Source organism: Hibiscus syriacus, unplaced genomic scaffold, assembly GCF_006381635.1.
Source record: "Hibiscus syriacus cultivar Baekdansim isolate YM2019G1 unplaced genomic scaffold, ASM638163v2 tig00000205_pilon, whole genome shotgun sequence".
Classification (NCBI taxonomy): Eukaryota; Viridiplantae; Streptophyta; class Magnoliopsida; order Malvales; family Malvaceae; genus Hibiscus; species Hibiscus syriacus.
This window is the reverse complement of record NW_024061773.1, coordinates 728,283-751,773: the sequence shown is the minus strand read 5'-3', so window position 1 is coordinate 751,773 and position 23,491 is coordinate 728,283. Positions and strand designations below refer to the sequence as shown.

The 23,491-nt window shown below is 35.1% G+C and overlaps 1 protein-coding gene across 1 annotated transcript; it reads right to left on the bottom strand.

Annotated features, from left to right (window-relative positions):
* Nucleotides 1-19,806: 19,806 nt before the first annotated feature.
* On the bottom strand, nucleotides 19,807-20,843 carry LOC120143415 (peroxidase 44-like). Its single transcript, XM_039157767.1, has 2 exons — nucleotides 20,646-20,843; nucleotides 19,807-20,565 (listed from the first exon to the last, which is right to left on the bottom strand). Exons 1-2 carry the CDS (start codon nucleotides 20,841-20,843, stop codon nucleotides 19,807-19,809), a joined length of 957 nt encoding a protein of 318 aa, XP_039013698.1.
* Nucleotides 20,844-23,491: the final 2,648 nt, after the last annotated feature.

The following is a 23,491-nucleotide window of genomic DNA, read 5'->3' as shown; positions in this document are numbered from 1 at the left end:
AACTTCTAACTAGTGGGTAAGTCTTCTTATTTGAGATATCTAAGCAAATATTTGCTTAGAAACACTCTTATTCTTCTTATTGTTTCCATGACGGTTTCAAGTTCAAATTCTGAGTTTTGAGAGAAGAGTAGTACCACCAAAGTCCACTCTATCTTTCGGATGTACGAAATTGGGAAAGTCATGCTAACCTCAAGGGGGGTATTCGTCCATTGTAGCAACTACACATATCGGCGCGATTTTGCTTCTAAGTGGTTAATATCATGACACGATTGAACGATTCCTTCTTTAATTATTTTTTTATACAGTTAGTGCTAACATCTCATTTTACAGTAATCTATTTTCTAATAGTTTAGAGTTGGGTTTAAGTTACAAATGCATCCACCTACCTTTTAGATTTTTAAAATTATTATTATATATTATTTAATATGTTTATCGAAATGTCTCTCCCTCTCTTTATATATTCAATTTTTTTGATCCTATTTTTCCCTTCAACTCATTATATTGATAGGAACATATAATTGTTGTTATCATTTAATTTTTCATCTCCTCGTGTAGAAGACTCTTATTTTGGATAAAACAACTATCCTATTCATAATCTTGGATATTCTCTTTCATCTCTTATAATTTCTTTTGCTCATTGTTGACGTTAGTACATTCTGACATATTTGACATGTAGCATTTGGATGAACTGATTTTCATTCTTCTCAGAGCTTCTTTAGTATGATGCCTTATATTTTTGGTCTACTTGATCGTGAAACTTCATATACATCATGAAAAGTAAAACATATATGGATTAGTACGCATAAGATAATCAACTATCATTAACCGATAAAACTCACACATGTTTTCTACCTGAACATGATATTTATCCAACATGCTTAGTTCAAAAAGTAAATCCTAACCATGTGATTTATAATAGAGAATCAAATTAATATATTTAAACTGTACTTATCTCATTCTCCTAAAATATAGGATATTCAGTTCATATCTAAACAATATTGATATATTCTTATTATTCTTTAGTTATTAGTTTAGTATAGAAATCTTTCTGTTGTAACAAATTGATTCTCTGTAAGCTTATTTATATCTCCTAACATCAATGAAAAAATCATGCCATTATTCACTCACTCTTACTTTTCTATATGGTATCACGCTGAAGTCGGTCCTCAACCTTACTCACCACTCTTCCGCCAATCCTACCAACAACATCACCATGGCCACTGAACCTCAGCTTATTACCATCCCCAACCCAAAAAATCCTACCAAAACTCTTCAACTCATAAACATCTCTCATCCATCCATCATCAAATTAATCTCCTCAAATTATCTTGCCTGGAAACTCCAGATTGAAGTCATTCTCATCGACTATGACCTCTATAAATACATCGACAACACTCATCCATGTCCTCCTCTCACCATCACCACCAACAATGTCGAAGCTCCTAACCCGACTTTCCTCCCATGGATTCGACAAGACAAATTATTGTTTGGTGTACTTGTCGGTTCTATCTCCTCCTCTCTCGTTCCACTCATCCAACAATCGGCCACCTCCCGCGAAGCATGGCAAATTCTAGCCAACACTTATGCTCGCCCGACTCATGGTCACATAAAGCAAATCAAGGACCAGATTAAGAAAGCCACGAAGGGATCGCAGTCCTTCTCGGACTACATACAGTATATCAAGTGCCGAACTGATCAACTTGCTGCACTCGGTAAACCGATGGACTATGAAGACATCATTAAAAAGATCTTAGAGGGTCTCGATGATGACTATCGTCACATTACAGATATAGTGGAAGGTAGGGACACCCCCGTCTTATTTTATGAGCTTAATGAGAAACTCATCAACAGGGAGCTGACTATTCAGCAGTCGCAATCTGCTTCCTTCCCGCATCTTGTCACAGCAAATGTTGCCTCAACTAAGTCCAATCGTTCACACCGTTTCTCGTTAAACTGGACGCAACCTTCATACTCTACTCCTCTGTAACAACCATCTCAACCTCCGCAGGCCACGACTCGCCAGCTAAGGCCATATCTCGACAAGTGTCAAGGATGTCACCAGGGCCACACTGTTGCTCAGTGTTCCCTCTTTCAGCTAGTACTCGCCCCCTCGCATAGTGCTACTCACTCCTCGCCCACTGGATCTCAGTGGCACCCAACGACGCATGTCGCCATAACCTCACGTGTCGAAACCCTGGCCTGGCTTCTCGATAGTGGTACCTCTCACCATGTCACGACTGACCTCGGTAACCTCTCGCTTCATGCTCCTTACGACGGGCCTGATGACATTGAAATCGGTGATGGAACTGGGTTACACATTTCCAAAACTGGTTCTACTTCTATTAAAACACCCTCTCACACTTTTCAATTACATGATGTTTTATTTGTTCCTGCCATGAAAAGAAACCTGATCTCCATATCTCAGTTTTTGCAAAACCAATAATACTTTGATTGAGTTCTTACCATCTTCTTTTCGTGTGAAGGATCTATTGACAGGGGCCACATTACTGGAAGGACAACCTAAAGGTGGTGTGTATGAATTGCTGATTTTGCACCTAACTTCTCGTCCTTCAGTCTTCACCAGTACCAAAGTGTCCTCTTGTGCCTGGCATCATCGTCTTGGTTACCCATCCAAGTCAATCCAACACTATATCGTCTCTAAGTTTAGTTTACCTTCCGATTTCTCTAGCTCTAAGCATTTCCATTATAAAGATTATTTCTGCAATAAAAGTCACAAATTACCTTTTTCTCAGTCATCTATTGTGTCTACCTCTCCTCTCTAACATATTTATTCTGATGTGTAGACCTCGCCTATTTGTTTTGTTGATGGTTACAAATACTATGTCATTTTTGTGGATCACTTCACTCACTACATATGGCTTTACCCCCTCAAATGTAAATCTGATGTTGCCACTATTTTTCCTCATTTTAAAGTACTTGTTGAAAACTTATTCCAAAAGAAAATAGTCATATTTTACTCTGACAATGGGGGGAATACATGGGTCTCGCCAAATCCACTGGTCTTTCCATATACATATCCACACATGGCATTTCGCACCTCACCTCACCACCTCACACTCCAGAACATAATGGTTTCTCGGAACGTTGACATCATCATATTGTTGAAACAGGTCTTTCTCTTCTTTCTCAAGCTTCCTTACCACTAACCTTCTGGTCATATGCCTTCTCCACCGCCGCCTATCTCATAAATCACCTTCCAAGACCCACTCTTCATATGATCTCTCCCTATCATAAACTCTTTGAATCGCCACCCAACTATTCCAAGCTTCGAGCATATGGCTGTCTTTGCTATCCTTGGCTTCGTCCTTATTCTCCCCACAAACTTGCCAGTCGCTCCACGCCTTGTGTATTTCTTTGTTATTCCCTCACTCAGATTGCTTATCTATGTCTTGATCCAAGTACTCAAAAGGTCTACATTTCACGTCATGTTCGATTTGTTGAATCTGAGTTTCCCATGTCTAAAGTTGATCCATATCTTCCTCGTCCTGATGACTTGACATGTGACACATGGCTTCCTCAACATGTTATTCTCTCGGTTTCATACACATCATCCGAAGTTAGTTCCAGTGGCTCTTTGCCAGTCGACTCCAACGCACAAACGAATATGGTAGATCAACAAGACTTGCCTCTACCCCTCTCTCTTCCCTTTCTAGACCCACCTCACAGTTTGCCTACTTCTCCAAACACCGTACCACCCTTACTACCCAGTCCAATACCTGCACCTGCTCCTAGCACGTCTCCACCTGTCCCTTTGGCTTTACCCCCACCAATTCCTAATCAAGTCTCAGAAATCCCATCACTCCCACCCTTTATCCGCACCTCACCTATCGTCACCCGTTCCCGAAACAATATCCACAAACCAATCACCAAACTCAGCCTCTCGGCCCAACTTGCCTCCGAAATTGAACCCACATGTGTAACTCAGGCCTTCAAAGATGGCCGATGGCGATAGGCGATGTCCGAGGAATTTGAATCCTTGGTTCGAAATGGTACTTGGGAACTGGTTCCTCCCAATGGTGTGCAAAATATTGTGAGGTGCAAATGGATTTTTTGACTTAAACGTTTACATAATGGTTCTATTTCTAGGTACAAGGCTCGCCTAGTGGTAGAGGGGTTTCACCAACGGCCTGGAGTGGACTACCATGAGACATTTAGTCCAGTTGTAAAACCAAGCACAGTTCGTGTTGTCCTCTCACTTGTTGTCAGCCAAGGTTGGGTTCTTCGACAACTCGATGTCAACAATGTCTTTCTCCAAGGCACACTCATTAAAGATGTCTTCATGACCCAGGCTCAAGGTTTTGTTGATGCTGACCATCCACACCATGTCTGTAAATTGCGAAGGGTAATATATGGTCTCAAACATGCTCCTAGAGCTTGGTACAATGAACTTCGCCAGTTTCTACTTGCATCTCACTTCTTGAACTCAGTTGTCGACACCTCTTTGTTCATTCTTAATGACAAAGGTATAACTATCATGTTACTTGTTTATGTTGATGACATCAACATAGGTAACCATGCAGCATCAGTCCAGGACTTCATCTCGGTCCTTGCTCGTCGCTTCTCGCTTAAAGACCTCGACACTCTTCACTACTTTCTTGGTGTTGAAGTTGTTCCTCACCCTCACGGTCTTCTTCTCTCACAATGAAGATACATTGCCGACTTGCTGGCTCGAACAAAGATGACTGATGCTCGACCAGTCGCTACTCCGCTTGCCACCTCTCTCATCCTCACTCTTCAGTCTGGGACAACACTTACTAACCCAACTGAATTTTGAGCGGTGGTTGGTAGTCTTCAATATCTCTCACTTACTAGTCCAGACATTGCCTATGTAGTCAACAAACTGTCTCAATACATGCATCGTCCGACTACCGAAGACTGGAATGATGTCAAGCGACTTCTTCGATATTTGTGCGACACCATTGATCATGGCATCATGTTACATCGCCAGTCGCCTCTAGCCCTACATGCTTACTCAGATGCCGACGGGGCTAGTAACAAAGATGACTTTACATCCACCAATGCTTATATTGTCTACCTAGGACGAAACCTGATATCCTGGAGTTCGAAGAAGCAACGAACTGTAACTCGCTCCTCGACTGAAGCCGAGTATCGATATGTTGCATCAACAGCTGCTGAGGTGAGATAGATAACATCTCTTCTTAGTGAACTTGGATTTTCATCCTCACAACAACCGGTAATCTATTGTGATAATGTGGGTGCAACAAACCTTTGCTCCAATCCGGTCTTCCATTCTCGCATGAAACATGTGGCTCTTGACTTTCACTTTATTTGCAAACAAGTTGAAGATGGCATCTTACGAGTCCCTCATGTCTCTTCAATGGATCAACTTGCCGATGTACTCACCAAACCATTACCCCACGCGCGTTTTCATGACTTATTGAACAAGATTGGTCTCACCTCAAGGTGCTTCAACTTGCGGGGGCATAATAAAGAATCAAATTAATATATTTAAACTGTACTTATCTCATTCTCCTAAAATATAGGATATTCAGTTAATATCTAAACAATATTGATATATTCTTATTATTCTTTAGTTATTAGTTTAGTATAGAAATCTTTCTATTGTAACAAACTGATTCTCTGTAATCTTATTTATATCTCCTAACATCAATGAAAAGATCATTCCATTATTCACTCACTCTAACTTTTCTATAATTTATAGTTCTCATGAATTTATTTTAAAATTAAATTTAATCTACAAAATTTAAAGAGTGAGAAAAAAGACTAGAAAAACTTTTCCTTATGTATTCTTATTAAGAGAACTCTAAGGCAGGGTTTAGTTCTAAGGGAAGAAGTACTCAAATTATTCTCATTGTCACCTACTAAGAAAAGAAAGACCTTCGATCCTCACCTATTATAGACTCATTTGGACCTAGTTCAATATGAGATGATGCACCTCTCTATGCATGCACAATGGTTAAAACCACACGTAGACATAAGACTTGTACCCTGAAAGCGGTCCACTATCACGCATAGAGGTAAAAACCTCAGGAAAGAATATCTTCTCACTCTCATTTAAATGGGTAAGAGCGAGACTTAGCTCGATAATATGATAATTAATGAAATTAGTATAATAATAAATTTAGTTTTCAACGTTCTCTCATTATTTCAATTTGATTATAATTCTAAATAGAACCCACAACATTTAAATTTTTTTGCCAATTCAACCCCTTGATCAATCCCTTTTTTATTAGTCACTTTCATCATTCTCATTTACCTTTTTATTAGAACCCACAACTTTTAAAACTTGCAATATAGTCATCGAACTTTTAGTTCGTCTTTAGTAAAGTCACTGACGTTACCTCCCGTTAGTTTCATATGACATGACACCCCGTTAACCCTTCTTATTCTTCTTCTTTTAAAACCCATGGCAAAAAATCTTCCTTTTTAGGAGCTTAAACCCATGCCAATTAAAAAAGAACAAAAACTCTTACATTTAAGAATCACAAGTTTCTCTAGGAAATTAGTTTTCATCTATTTATAATCAAGATGGAAATAGCTTTGAATGTTCTACACCATGATGCTTAGGCTTGTTTGTGTGTTTAATGTTCTTGTGTGCTAATGACTATACCTATTAGCATGCCTATGTGATGAATTCATGTAGTATACTAGAGTTATTTGTGTGGCAGTGAGCTTATGAGCTCAGCGTTCGAAATATGTTTCCCAAAACAGAAAGTCTAGAAAAGATTAATGATACCTATTGGTCTTGTTGGAATTATATACAAGATCTTGGCTCGAGTTCTATCAAGAAGGTTAGCCTTTTTGTTGAGTTAATCGATTGACGGAATTGGCCAAGAGGGGGGTGAATTGGCAATTAAAAATTTGGTGGAAGCTTTTGCAGAAAATTGAAAGTAATTGCACAGCGATTTAGAGTGGTTCGACTTTCTCAATCAAAGTCTACGTCCACTACCTTAGTTATCCACACTAAGGATTTTCCAACAAATTCACTAATTTGTTCTTTCTTTTGAGGCCAAAGAGATAACCTTACAACACCCTCAAGAATATACCCCAATTCTTGAGAACACTCTTTCCCAAAGAGAAGATTACAAATTTGCAAACTTACAAGGAAAACCTCACAAGGTAAGATGTTTTCACAATTCTAAAACAAGAAAAGAACACTCACAAATAATTACAAATGAGCACAAATGGTGTTCTTTGAAAGCAAGATGAATATTGAAAGGAAAATTGGCTTGATTTGCACAAACTTGGTGTTTGATGCTTTCTCTCTTGTTTCTGTATAATTTCTTGTTGATCAAGGGCTTCAGAACTTGTTTAAATACACCTTGAATCACTTATGAATGTTGGGGATGATTAGTGAAGATCATATAGCCGTTTTAGTGTGAAAACAATTAATAAAACAGCTTGGAGCGTGGGGGGAATCGGTTCCCCCTCGTAGGGAATCGGTTCCCTAAGTGTAAAATTCAAATATTTTGACCGTTGAATAGGGGGAATCGGTTCCCTCCGAGCATTCTGGAAATCTCGGAGCCAAACCATTCAGGGGGGGAATCGGTACCCCCTTGGGGGGGAATCGGTTCCCTCTGAGCAATCTGAATTTTTGGCTTTGAAATGGTTCGAAATACTTTGAAAGATTATTTTGAAATTGTTTTAAGATTAAAACTTAATTTTACACTTAAGTAAGGATTAAAAATGATTTTTGAAATATTTGGAGTATTGTTTTGATATTCGAATAATTATATCGAATATACTTAGAAAATCATTTGGAAAATCTTAAAATTCATTTAACTTAATTTGTTATATCGAAATATCAAAATATTTTCAACAATCTCCCCCTTTTTGATATAACAAAACATTTTAGTAATTTTAAGATTTTGAAATCAAGTTTTGAAATTACTCCCCCTTACTTTAACACTTCTCCCATTTATCATTTTTAAAAACACACACTTCTCCCCCTTTTTGTTAAATCAAAAAGATTCAAAGAAAAGTGAAAATCATTTAGCCAATTGATTAGGTATATGTATGCATAAGCTGCTAAGATCACAATCAATAGAAACGTTAGCCATTAGTTCCATAATCAATATTCATAATCAATGTGATATGGCAAAATTGGTCATATTGCTAATAATGATGTAAATGATGCAATAATGAATAAATCACACCAAACATATAAGTTCACACCATCCATAAATCCAAAAAAATTCACAATCCACAAATTCAAACATTCCAAAATATTCAAAATGTTAAAACAATAAGTTTGGAGTTCAAAGCAAAATATAGAATCAAACATCCGTAGGAGGATCGGGAGGAGGAAAACGAGCTCGCATAGCGGCCATCTCGTGTGAGAGTGCATCAATACGCTCATTCATTGAAGCGTTGTTTGTGTGCATCTCTCGGAGAATCTCTAATTGTTGAGCTCCCATTGTGGATAAATGGGACTCTATAGAAGTAAAGCGCGAATCCATGGTCGTATATCGGAAATCAAATGTCTCCATAAAGGATTGAAAATATGGAGGCATTTGAGTCGATTGTTGTGCGTGCTCCTCGGGTTACTCAGGCTCATCTTCGGCTTCATCGATATCCCTCATTAATTGTTCAAACTCTGGATCTTCGTCAGCTTCGAGTGGAGCTTGTGAAGAACTAGCTCTCAGAGTAGTTGCAGAAGATCGAACCCATTCACCGGTTTCTTTATCTTTGACCCATCCCGCTCTTGTTAAAGAAAGAAGATTGATTTGTTTCTTAAGAGGAAAGGAGGCATCTAGACCAACTCGAAGCTCAGCTTTAGAAAAGATATTACTAAGGATACAACCGTAAACTAGTGAAGAACAGAGTTTCTTATTTGGCACTAGGTTAACGGTTTCAACAATCTCAGCAAAGATAATCTCGGAAAGGTTTATTTTTATATTGTGTTCAAAATAATGCAACCACCAAAGATCTAAAGCTCTAAGAGTATAATATCGACCCCCGGATGGTCGAAACCACCAAGTGATCATGAGATGAAGAAAACGCTCATGAAGATCTAGAACACTTGCACTATCATTTCGTTTATATCGAGAGCCTAAAACTTGTTTTTCATTTGATAAACCTTCATTATCCAAGCCTAAGGCATTGGCTATATAAGCCAGATCAAGATGAAAATATTGACCTAGGAGGTAGGAACGTACTCCTATGGTTTTGGTTTTGTCACGATTTTTGATACAAACGGCATTACAATAGAAGATACGAACAAGTTGATGATAGATAACGGGTTCAAGTTCGAAAAGTTTATCAAATTTCCATTCGTGCAAGATAGGGAGATATTTAAAGTTAATAGCAACCATAGCTTGAAGAGATGGGATACGTTCTTCCCTAATCTTATACGAGTCAAAATATTGGTAAAACCAAAACGATAATCTTTAGGACCCGGTTGATTGAAACAAGAATTTTGGATAGTCAAGTTAGGATCAAGATTTAGAATAGGATTTTGAGGAATAGGAGGAGGATTTGGAGGTGAATTTGGTTGACGACTAGAACGACTAGATGAAGACCTAGCACGTTTAGGATTGGACATGGTAAAGGAAATCGGAATAGATTGGATAACCTGCAATTTTAAAAACAAATGTATGCAATTCAATTAATCCCAAAACTCAATTGAGTCCTCAATATTTCAAGGTTCGCTAAATCAATCCTATTGGGCAAAGTTTTTGAAAAACTTTTGACAAATATGGTTTTGAGAAACAATATATATATATATATATATATATATAGTTTTCATAACAACATAATTTAATCAAAACACAATAATTTGAAAATTAACATATTTTTTTTAATTTCGAAAATTTTAAAATTTTGTAAAATTCTTTTATTTTTGATGAAATTAGTTGTAACATCTAGTTTCTAATCATTAAACAATCAATGCCCGATCACTATTTCAACCTAGAACTAATTAAAACTAATCCTATGTTCAAAATCAATGAAATAGAGAGTTTAGAAAAATTTACCTTGAAAGATGAAGATTGAGGGGATTTAGATGTTGTTTGCACGATTTTAATGATTCCAACAGGTTTAGAAGATGATATTTGATTTGAATTCCGATTAATATCGTTGATTTGAGGCAAGAATGGAGATAGCGAAAGAGTTGAGAGGGAACGGCGGCAAGAAGAAAAATAAGAGGGTTTTGGGGTGTTCTGCCCGATTTTAACAGAACCCCAGGGGGGTATCGATTCCCCTATAGGGGGAATAGGTTCCCCTTCAAAGGGGGAATCAGTTCCCTCATGGGGGGGATCGATTCCCTCTGCACCAAAATGCTAAAATCCTATTTTTAAGCACTTAAAATGCTAAATTAATCTTCTCTAGTGGTATAGGCAACTCATATATTGAAAAATAATTATGTTCAAACAATTAAATTAATCTTTAATCGATATTTGAACATAAAATTAATTTTTCATCAAGAATCATAAACTCCCCCTAACTAATAGCAATGAATGCAATCAAAAATTACTATTATGAGCATTTTTCAATATTTATTAAAAGTGCTGAATTATTTTAAACACTAAGTGAAGATAGGTCAGTTAAACCTAATTCTCTCCTAAGTGTCCAAAACCTTTCCTTATCTAAGGGTTTTGTAAAAATATCCACTAATTGATGCAAAGTATCAACAAATTCTAGAACTACATCTTCCTCAGTGACATGGTCTCTAATGAAGTGATGTCTAATTTCAATGTGTTTAGTTCTAGAGTGTTGGATGGGATTTTTAGTGAGACAAATAGCACTAGTATTGTCACACTTGATAGAAATAGTACCTACTTCAATTCCATAATCAAAAAGTTGTTGTTTCATCCATAAAACTTGTGCACAACAACTACCGGCTAAAATATATTCCGCTTCAGTGGTAGATAATGCAACACAATTTTGTTTCTTTGAAAACCAAGAAATCAGCATATTTCCAAGGAATTGGCAAGTACCGGAGGTGCTTTTCCTATCTAATTTACATCCTCCATAATCCGCATCAAAGAAGGCATGCAAGCTAAAACTAGAGTCTCTAGGATACCAAAGTCCTAAACTAGGAGTGTCCTTAAGGTATCTAAAGATTCTCTTAACAGCTAGTAAATGTGATTCCTTAGGACATGATTGAAATCTAGCACATAAGAAAACACTAAACATAATGTCCGGTCTACTTGCAGTTAGATAAAGCAAAGAGCCAATCATTGACCTATATAATTTAACATCTACACATTTACCTCCTTCATCTAAGTCAAGCTTTGTTGAAGAGCTCATTGGAGTGTCATGAGGTTTCCCATTTTCCATTCCAAACTCTTGAGCATATCTTTGACGTACTTAGCTTGATTAATGAAGATGCCATCTTTTCTTTGCTTGATTTGGAGTCCCAAGAAAAATGAGAGCTCCCCCATCATGCTCATCTCAAACTCACTTTGCATTAGCTTAGAAAATTCTTAGCAAAGAACATCATTAGTAGAACCAAATATTATATCATCAACATAAATTTGAACTACTAATAAATCTTTACCTTTATGCTTTAAAAACAATGCAGTTTCAACATTTCCTTTTGAAAAACCTTTTTCAATTAAAAAATTTGACAATCTTTCAAACCAAGCTCTAGGAGCTTGTTTTAAACCATAAAGAGCTTTTGTCAATTTAAGAACATGATCTGGAAATTTTGAATCTTCAAAACCTGGAGGTTGTTCCACATACACTTCTTCTTTTATAAAACCATTTAAAAATGCACTTTTAACATCCATTTGATATAATTTAAATTCATGAAAACATGCAAATGCTAATAACATTCTAATTGCTTCCATCCTAGCTACGGGAGCGTATGTTTCATCATAGTCTATGCCCTCTTCTTGAGTATACCCTTGAGCAACAAGTCTAGCCTTGTTTCTCACTATATTACCACTCTCATCAAGCTTATTCCTAAATACCCATCTAGTACCTACAGTAGATTTATTACTAGGCCTTTCAACTAATGTCCATACTTTACTTCTCTCAAATTAATTTAACTCTTCTTGCATAGCCATAATCCAATGTTCATCATTTAATGCTTCTTTAATATTCTTAGGCTCTATGCATGATATAAATGCAACATAATTACAAATATTTCTAAGAGAAGATCGAGTTGATACCCCTTTTGATGGATCACCTATAATTTCACCATCCTTGACATAGTTGTACTCTCTTGGATAAGATACTTCCCTTTCTTCAATGGTTGGATTCTCAAGAGGATCATGAGTTTCCTCATTTTTTGTTTCTTCCTTTGATGATGGTTCTCCAACTTCATGTCTAACATCATTTGTATTTATAACACCTACATCATCATTCACACAAGAATCCTTCCTTGGAAGGGGATTATCATCGAAAACAACATGTATAGACTCTTCTACAACTAAAGTTCTTTTATTAAATACTCGATAAGCTTTAGAATTAAGGAGTAACCCAGAAAATTCCTTCATCACTTTTATCATCAAATTTGCCAAGGTTTTCTTTACCGTTGTTTAAAACAAAACATTTACATCCAAAAGGATGAAAATAGCTAATGTTAGGCTTTTTATTTTTGAAAATTTCATATGGAGTTTTCTTTAAATTGGCCTAATCATTACTCGATTAACAACATAACAAGCAGTATTTGTGGCTTCCGCCCAAAAATATTTTGGCAAATTATTTTCACAAAGCATGGTTCTAGCCATTTCTTCTAAAGTTCGATTTTTCCTCTCAACAACTCCATTTTGTTGAGGGGTTCTAGGTGCTGAAAAATTATGACTAATACCATTAGAATTACAAAATTCAATAAATCCAAGATTTTCAAATTCAGTGCCATGATCACTCCTAACACTAGTTATAGAGTAACCCTTTTCATTTTGGATTATTTTTGAAAATGTGATGAACTGTTCTAATGCTTCATCTTTAGTACTTAAAAATAGAACCCAAGTATATCTAGAATAGTCATCTACCAAGACAAATGCATATTGTTTTCCACCCAAGCTAGTAGTCCTAGTTGGCCCAAAAAGATCTACATGGATCAATTGTAATACTCTACTAGTTGATACGTCATTAATGGATTTAAAAGAAACACGCTTTTGTTTTCCTTTAGCACAAGCATCACAGATTTTATCATTGTCAAATTTAAGCTTAGGCAACCCTCGAACTAAATCACCTTGAATTAGCCGTTGCAAAACACTCATACTAGCATGTCCTAGTCTCCTATGCCATAACCAACTATCATGTTCATCCTTAGTAACTAGGCATAAATTAGTCATATCAAAATAATCTAAATGCACCATGTATATGTTCCCTATTCTATGACCAACAAGCATAATCCGATTAGATGCAATGTCAATGACTTTACAACCATTAATTTCAAATAAGACATTGAATCCTTTATCGCATAATTGACTAATACTCAATAGATTATGCTTTAATCCATTCACATATAAAACATTTTTAATTTGTATGGAAGAGGTATTACCTATTGTACCAATACCTTCAATGTGACCTTTTGATTTGTCTCCAAAAGTCACTTCTCCTCCATTTTAAGCTCAATGAACAGGCTTTTATCTCCGGTCATGTGTCTTGAGCATCCACTATCAAGGTACCATGAATTTGAATTTGTTTCCCGTGCCTTGTAGCAATGCTCCTTTCCCTACAAACATAGATTAATTTTTGATTTTTGGTACCCAAATTCTTTAGGGTCCATATTCATTAGTTTCCAAAATCCTAGTCCCCTTAGGTATCCATTTGTGTAGGATATTTTTATCTTTAGTAGTAATGAGTTCTTTAGGAACCCACATACTTCTAATGATTTTTCCATTAGAGGTTCTTTGGGGACCTCTATGATTGTAGTTTCTAAAACTTTTTCTAACAAAGTTGGATTTTGAATTTCCACCTTTTTCAAAATGTTTTGTTCCAACTTTATCAAAAGAAGTTTTAAGATCATCAATTTTCTTTTGATGATCATCATTGATCTTTGAAAGTAAATTTTGCAAATCTAAATTTTTCTTTTCAAACTCTTCTAGTTTGATTTGCAAATCTTTGATTTTACTTTCAAGATCGTTGTTGGTTTTGGATATGAGTTTGTTTTTATTTTTCAATTTTGAAACATCATTTTTATATTTTAAAAATAATTTCTCATAATCCGAAGCCAACCCATTATATTCCTCTAATAACTCATCATAGGATAAATCATCAAAATCGGATGAGTTAGAGGTTACCTTAGAATCTTCCCCAAATTCCATCAAGCACAAGTTAGCTACTTCTTGTTCCTCTTCATCGGAACTTTCTTCATCGCTCCATGTAGCCACATGAGCCTTGTGCTTATTCTTTGATTGACCCTTTTTCTTCAATTGTGGGCAATCATATTTAACATACCCTTGCATTCGTAGCAAATGATTGGGTCCTTCTCTTTCGGTTCATTTTTTAGGCCTTCATTTCGTTTGAATTTTCTTCCTCGATAAGGTCTCATCATTTTTCTGAACTGTTTGGCAAACAATGCCATTTCCTCGTCATCGTCATCGTTATTCGAATCACTCTCATCTTTTGTGGATTTGAGAGCAACTCCAATGTTTTTCTTCTTCTCCTTCTCCTTTGGTGTCTCGTCAATCTTGTCGAGGTCCACCTCATCTTCGAGCATCATTTCATGAGTGAGGATTGACCCAATTAGCTCTTCAAGAGTTAAGGACGTTAAGTCCTTAGACTTGATGATTGCCGTCTTCTTTGATTGCCACGATTTTGGGAGGGAGTATACTAACTTCCTCACAAGCTTTTCATTTGAAATGATCTCTCCATATGATTTGAGACCATTGACAATCGTTGAAAATCTATTCGTCATAGCTTTGATATCTTCATTTGGTTTCATCCTGAAATTTTCATAGCTATGCATTAGAATACTAATTTTAGATTTCTTTACCTCATCGGTACCTTCATGAGTGACTTGAAGTTTGTCCCATATTTCTTTGGCGGTTGTACACGATGAAACTCTTCCGTATTCATCTGGTCTAAGAGCACAAAAAATGATATGGATGGCTTTGGAGTTGAGCTGGAACATTCTTGTCTCTCCTTCACTCCACAACCTTGGATGAGTGAGAGATTTGATGTATCCTTCTTCTACAGCATTCCATGCTCCCATGTCACTTGCTTGAATGAAGTACATCATTCTATTCTTCCAATAGGCATAGTTAGCTCCATTGAAGAAAGGAGGCTTGTTGACGGGCATCGAGTCGAGACCGGAGTCGAAGTTTGAAGCGGAGGCCATTGATGACTTTGATTATCGATATAACTCTTCCCGAATCGACTCAAGAGGCAATTAAACCTTCAAATGAGTTAGGCTCTGATACCAATTGTTGAGTTAATCGATTGACGGAATTGGCCAAGAGGGGGTGAATTGGCAATTAAAAATTTGGTGGAAGCTTTTGCAGAAAATTGAAAGTAATTGCACAGCAATTTAGAGTTGTTCGACTTTTTCAATCAAAGTCTACGTCCACTACCTTAGCTATCCACACTAAGGATTTTCCAACAAATTCACTAATTTGTTCTTTCTTTTGAGGCCAAAGAGATAACCTTACAACACCCTCAAGAATATACCCCAATTCTTGAGAACACTCTTTCCCAAAAGAGAAGATTACAAATTTGCAAAACTTACAAGGAAAACCTCACAAGGTAAGATGTTTGCACAATTCTAGAACAAGAAAAGAACACTCACAAATAATTACAAATGAGCACAAATGGTGTTCTTTGAAAGCAAGATGAATATTGAAAGGAAAATTGGCTTGATTTGCACAAACTTGGTGTTTGATGCTTTCTCTCTTGTTTCTCTATAATTTCTTGTTGATCAAGGGCTTCAGAACTTGTTTAAATACACCTTGAATCACTTATGAACGTTGGGGATGATTAGTGAAGATCATATAGACGTTTTAGTGTGAAAACAATTAATAAAACACCGTTGAACAGGGGGGAATCGGTACCCCCTATGGGGGAATCGGTTCCCTCCGAGCATTCTGGAAATCTCGGAGCCAAACCATTCAGGGGGGAATCGGTACCCCCTTGGGGGGAAATCGGTTCCCTCTGAGCAATCTGAATTTTTGGCTTTGAAATGGTTCGAAATACTTTGAAAGATTATTTTGAAATTGTTTTAAGATTAAAACTTAATTTTACACTTAAGTAAGGATTAAAAATGATTTTTGAAATATTTGGAGTAATGTTTTGATATTCGAATAATTATATCGAATATACTTAGAAAATCATTTGGAAAATCTTAAAATTCATTTAACTTAATTTGTTATATCGAAATATCAAAATGTTTTCAACACTTTTATATTAATGAAGTGGTTGGGGAGTCTCAATATTCTTTCACTCTCGGGAAACAAATTTCTTATTGTTGTCTCATTGCTAAAGAGGTTATTGATTTCATCACTTGCAATAATCAAGAAGTCATAGTAATCAAAGCGGATTTTAAGAAGGCTTATGATACTGTGGATTGATCATTCTTGGATTAATGTCTAACAAAATGGGTTTTGGTTCTAAGTGGCGAAAATGGATTAGATTGTGTATTTCTACGACATCCATTTCTGTTCTGATCAATGGTTCTCTCGAACATGTTTATTATCAAAAGAGATTTGAGACAGGGTTGTCCACTTTCCCGTTGTTGTTCAACCTTATTGTTAAAGCTCTAAGTGTTCTAGTTCGAAAAGCAATTGATGTTGGGCTTTTTGACAACGTGGCAGTAGGTAAAGAGGGTCTTATTATATCGCATTTTCAGTTCGAAATTTCCAATGCTGAAGCATATTACGGTAGGAATATAAGAAAACTCTAAGAATCTTTGAACTTGCTTCTGGGCTTAAATTAAAATTGAAGAAATGAAAGATCTATGGAACCAATGTAGAAGAAAGCTCTATTATACTTCGGGCTAATTCAATCCATTGTGGATGTGATTCCTTGACAAATTTATGTCCCAACTTGATGGGTGAAAGGAAAAATGCTCTCTTTTGGTGGCCAAGTGACCCTTGTAAAGTTTGTCCTCTCAAACTTGCCGATTTATTTTATTTCTCTATTCCAGATGTCGGTTTCAGTGCTTCTTCTCTAAACAAAATTATTGTAAGGTTCATTTGGGGATCTTTATCAAATTGTTCAATCCATTGGATCAAGTGGGAAAACAAGTGCCGACCAAAAGAGTACGGGGGCCTCAGGTTTTTCGATCTAAAACCGAAACCTAAACAAATGGCCCTGGAGATACGGATGTGAACCCGATAGCCTGCGAAGAAAAGTGATTGATGCCAAGTACGATGTTGATCCTTCAGGTCTTATCTTGAATTTTAACTAATTTTGAAATTTATCATGGGTATAGAAGAACATTTCGAGGCCTTTGCTCAATCAAGATTATATGTTTACAAAAAATATTCAATTTTCATTGGTAATGGAAAACTTATAAATTTTTGGACTGATCATTAGGTGGGAGAATCTTCACTAATTGCCACTTTCCCTAGAACTTTTGTTCTTGCAATCAAAAAGAGTGGTAAGGTGTGTGATTTTGGTTCAAGGGTTGTTGAGATTTGGTCATGGAATGTTTCCCTTCGCAGACGCCCTTTCAATTGGAAAATAGGCATTTGGGAAAACTTCTCAAGGGTCCTGAATGTAGCTGCTTGGAGTCTTGTGCTTACTGATGGTATTAGGAGGGTAGGGTGCTCGAACAGATGGTATTCTCCAAAAGCTTTCAGCGTTGTTGTAAGGAAAGCGGGTTCTGAACCAAACCACCTTTTGAAGTTGGTCTGATCCAACTTAGCCCCTCCAAAAGTGGAAGCGTTCTTATGGAAAGCAGTTCAGGACAAAATTCAAACTCGTGTCGAACTATTTAAGCGTGGGGTGGTTTTGGGGTCATGCTTGTGCGTCTCCTGTTCGAAGGAAAATGAATCAGTGAATCATCTCATGTATCAGTGCGACATTTCCTATTTTGATTCCTATGATATTCAAAGAGGTTGTTATGCGGAGTACAGATTTCTGCAACTCTTCTGCGAGTGTTGATTGATTTTTCATCTCTATTAAAAAATGGTTTATAAAATTGAATGTTTAAAAAAATCAAGTTGATGTTTACTTAATGATTCAAGTTGTTGATTCATTCAATGAGACAGGATGAATTACTTAATTTAATTGAGATTTTTTAAATATTAAATAAACATCAAAGTATAGTAAATTAAATACTTAAAAAAATAATATACATTTTCCATAAAATAAACAATATACATTAATTTTAATACATAATATGAGTTTTTTTTAGTCTAAAAAACTACAATGTAATATTAATATTAAGGTTTTTAATATACATTAACTATAAACATAAAATATTTAATAAATATATATATGATACATTATATCATAGGTCATTGTATTATGAGTAAGTTTAGAATTAGGTCATCATATTTCAAAGGTCACAATCATATTGTTTTATTTATAAATTGTAACATACATTGGTTTTTTTACTTATAATCAGATTAAGACTTTCTAAAATATAAAACATAATTATAAACTTACTTGTAATATGGTGACATGTGATGTAATTTATCCAAATATATTTACCAATTCAGACTGATTTCATTTGATTTTTCTATTTTTTCAATAATATAAAATCAGTATTATCACAATATCTTTCCACACCAACTGCATCCACTAATTCAGAGTGTTACATTTTTGTCCCAAAGAAATTTAAGGGGAAAAAGCGTTACAAGCGATCATATACAAGTATGAGCATGTAAGGTTCAAAACAAAACAATAAAAAAAGCCAATAAGTTTCAAACAAATTCAACGTTTTGTTTCTAGGAACCAAGCGACCTCAATGTCAAGGGATGGGTATTATTCTTAGAGAATTTATGTTCGAGCACGACATCTGTAGGGGTATTAAGGTGTTCATTGTCGTATGATTGAGAATCTTTCAGACAAATATTACCCTATAATCAACTTAGATTATTTAAAATAGAGTTTGAGTTTATTTATTTGGTTTAAAAGTATAATCCAAGCAAATTCATCCTTTCCCTTTAGGAGACAAAATTTGTATTAAGCTAATGTGATTAAAAAGTAATATATGTTCTAAATATTTTTAACCATTTAACAATAAACACTCAATCACTCTTGTTGCAATTGTTGTTGCTTAAATCTATGACTTCTAGAAATAACAACGATTACTTTAACCACTAAAGTAAGTTGGTTCGTAAATTTAAAATCATTAGGCTCGTCATATGGGGTTAAAAATCGATTTTTTTTAGTAAAGTTGAGTTTTGCTCACCCCTACATGAGGTAGCAGGAACGGACCCACATTTTAGGTGGGAGGGGTAATGCCTCCATATTTTTATGGTTTAATTACCTTTTAAGCCACTAGTAGTTTGAAACTATTATAATTAATTCTTTTCCTCTCTCAAAAATGTTTGGTATAATTATTTTTAGGATACTATCAGTTTCAAAATTAATAAAAGTAAGCATTAACCTCAAATTTGACTAATTTAATTACTTTTTTAAGACATTTGAATTTTAAAATTAATGAAATTAAACCTTCAATCTCTTAATTTTTATTGTTTATTTACTTGTTAGGACCCTATTTATTTTAAAGTTAAACAACTTGCCTCCTCATAGATGAACCCTTAATATGATTATAAAATCAAATATTATTACAATATATTTCCAAACTTTCACTCAAACAATCGCATTGACTAATTAAGAGTGTTACAATTCTGTTCCAAAGTATGAGCATGCAAGAAGGTTCAAAAACAAAAAATAAAACCACAAAAAAAACCCAATGAATTCCAAACTAAATCAACGTGACACAATTCAGAAGCATCAGACTCGTCGGCTGGGGTTAAAAACTCTGCAATTTTTTCTAATTTCACCAGCTCTTCCTTCAAGAACCTGGATATTTCCCATCTTCACCATAGCCTGAGCAAACCTCGTTCTAAACAGAGTCGGATTTGCCGCGAAACCCGAAACGGTACGTCGCGATAATCGATCATTGGCTAACTCCTGATCGATCTTCATCACCCCTCTCCTCAAACCAATCTGCTTGAAGAACTGATTATCAAAAGTTAAAGGTGTGCCCTGGTCCAGAAATGCCGTAGGGTCAGGGTTGGAACCATTGGCTGCACCACAAATAGCATTTAGCTTGTTACGCAAGCCACGATCCATTGTAGGATCCGACCCTATGATTCTATCCAAGAAGAAACTACAATGAGCGACACCAACTGTATGTGCTCCCAAGAGTGTAACCATGTCATCCATGGTCATGTTTTTAGTCCTGAAACTTTGGAAAGCCTGCGAAACAGACAATGTCGGCCCCGGCAAGTTCACTTCGTCAGGGCTTGAGACGAGGCCGTCTCGCCTTCCTGTCGGGACACCATAAAAGGGTCCTCCAGACAGAAATACGGCATCTCGGGTTGCTAATGCTATGATATCTGCACATGAGACTCTTGAAGGGCAAGTGGCTTCTAGGGCTTTCTTTGCTTCATCAATGAGCTCGTATCCTCGTACCGTCAAGTTCGGTCCGGCATCTTTCTCCGATGGCCTTTTTCTGGTCGAGTCTATAAGAATTGATGCGTCGCAACCCTACATAAAAGTACAACCATTATTAAAACAAAATCATAACTAGTGACCTAGCAACTATTTTAAAGAAGAAGAATGCTTACTCTAACGAAACAGTCATGGAAATGCATGCGAAGCAAGGCTGCAGTGATGGATTTATCGCGAGCCAAACGTCGTCGCACGGCTGCCTGAACTATGGATTCAGCTTTTGGACAGCTTCTCCTATAAAAACTAACGCTTAGGTTTGCTAAGGCAAGTGGAAGAATCAAAAGCAAAAGCAGAAATGTGGCCTTCAATCTCATGATTTCTTATTCTTTTTTCTCTGAAGTGTTTGGGTTATGAAGAGCACATTTGAGAATATGAATTATATAGTTGGAGAAAGTTGAAACGTGCAAGGGTCAAAGTTTCCAGTATAGAACACGGTTTCAAAAGAAATCACATAGGCAACTATGTGTTCTTTTTTTGTTTATAAAAATATCACAACAAACCTAGTTGATGAGTTGACAAAAAAAATCTATTTTTTTAATAGTTCGAGGAGATTACAAGGTAGTATTTGTTAATAATTTTTTTTAATCATTGGCAACATACACACTACTTACAGACACAACTATTCGAATTCGAGATTTCAAAAAAATAATACTCCTTTTCATCAGTTATGACAAAAAATATATTAAAAAATAAAGTAAAGGGTTTTGACATTAATATTTAAATTTCTTTATTAAAAAGTGAATTAATTATGTGCGTTCTTAATATATAAAAAATTAAAGATGTAGGTGCATGTGTAAGTGTAATGCGAAATTGTTATCGATATATAATTTTTTTCGAAATTGTTAAAGTTGTGATCTAATTGTTTCTCCGTTTGATCTCTATAAATAGAGAGTTGAGATTAGGGTTTTGTTATGTAACAATTGTAATAGATCTTGTATTTTTTTGACATAGTAAAAGTTTCATCTCCATTGTCTTTGGTTTTTCCCCTTTAGATTTTCCATAAAATCTTTGTGTCTTTTATTTTTCTATTCAATAATTTTCATTTGTCATTAACCGTTCTGATATTATAACATAAATTATAACTTATAATTGCATTAATAATTTTAATCTAAATTAATTAATATAAATATAAAATTAGATGATGATATATGTCTTGGTGTTGATAATCGTCATCTATATTTTTTCTTTTACTTTTTTACATTACATCTTTTTTTCTAATCTTTAATAATTGTATATTTATGAAAAATAATTTTTTACCTTTTGGTACACTTTCTGTCTTTGTTATCAGTCGTTTGGATATTGTTTTTGTTTATCTATTTTCTCAAAATTAGATTTGACATCAGCATGATTTATCAAGATGTCGCTTATTTGTTGTTATAATTATCTTCCCTACTTTGGACCCTTAGATTGGATTTGGATATTTGATTTTTGTTCGTTGATAGTTTTCTTACATTACTCGACTCTAATTTGTGATTTGTCGATCGTCTTTTAGTAGTTTGATTATCTTTTATCGCTCATTTGTCTATGCGGTTAGATTTGTTCGTATCTATCTTTTGTTCGAGTTTTTTTATTAGGTTTTTAACATTTTCCCTATATGGTCCTTGTGTGATCTTAAGAGGCTAATTTTTTATTTCAATAGTTATAGAAAAATATCCTAATTATATGTTTAATTTATGATTATGATTGTAAACCTAAATTATAACTCTAAAATATTTCATCTTTTTAATAAAACAAGTTGTTTTTATAAAAAAATGATAAATATTAAATTAACTAATAATTAAATTCAAATTAACTCATTAGGTTAAGTACGATGATCAAAAAACCTAATTTTCTAAATTATAATGTAACAAAGAGAAGAAATTGAGATTGAAAGTGGAAATGTGTGTTGTATTTAATTGTTTTATCCATAATTAAAAAGTCAAACTATATACTACTAGGGGTTGGTTTAAGTAGTAAGCAGTTTGATATCGCTTAAGTAAGGTATCAAGTTTGAGTCATTGAATATGCAGAAAATTCTTACTGAAAGGCTCACCCACTAAAATCAGGTGTGCGACGCAGGTCGGTCTGGAATAAATCAAAGCAAAACCTTAAAACCGGGAGGGCAACAAAAAGAAAAAAAAAAGTCAAACTATGTCCATATATTCCATTTCGATATGTGAAATGTTCATCCTAACAAGTCATTGGACTAAAAAAGTAGATACAGAAACGAATTGCAATGGGATCTGATCATATATAAAACATGATTTATTTATTTATTTATATAAATTTATTTGAAGAGGAAAAAAAACACCTACTTCGTTTATAATTTTACAAGCTGCGAATGAAGAGGCTTGCACGTTTCAAGAATCCCCAAATGCATTGACCACAAAAAGAAAAGCTAAACAACAATGTATTGTATTGGAATTTCATTTTATACCTCAAAATTAATAGTTGGTACATATAAGTCGGCCAAGTGTATAAAAAGAATTTAATTTTTTTAAGTCTTTTATTATTGGGTAAAGTATACAAATAGTTTCTTGACCATAGGGAGTTGCTTTGTTGAGTCTTTCGACTATTAAAAGTTACAAAATGGTCACATGATTATTCATTATGGTCCAAGCTCATCATTTTCTATTAAAAAATTGACGACAGTCTGAGCTGAACGTTAATCTATTGTCGTAACCGTCCTTCGGGTTGGCCCGAAATTGGGCTTCAACTTAAATAAAACATGTTAGAGCCACCACCTGATCTGCGTTTACAAGAAATATGTCGGATTCGGGAGTCGATTACAGTCAAGGAAGGATTGCACCCTTGTACTGCCCTCTTTGTACTAATTTAATTTTTCGGTTGTCTTAATTGTGAACATTAAAGGTTAAATTAAAATTTAAAGATTCGATCCAAATTACTTACCTTTGATTGATTGAAATTATCCTAAAAAGGTCAAAAATGTTAAATAAAATAAAATAAGATAAAAGAAAGAAAG

Excerpts from the sequence above, each read along its gene's own strand:
- LOC120143415 (XM_039157767.1), bottom strand. The coding sequence starts at position 20,843 with ATGAGATTGAAGGCCACATTTCTGCTTTTGCTTTTGATTCTTCCACTT. Across the intron at positions 20,566-20,645 it reads TCCATGACTGTTTCGTTAGA|GGTTGCGACGCATCAATTCT; the intron begins GTAAGCATTCTT and ends ACTTTTATGTAG.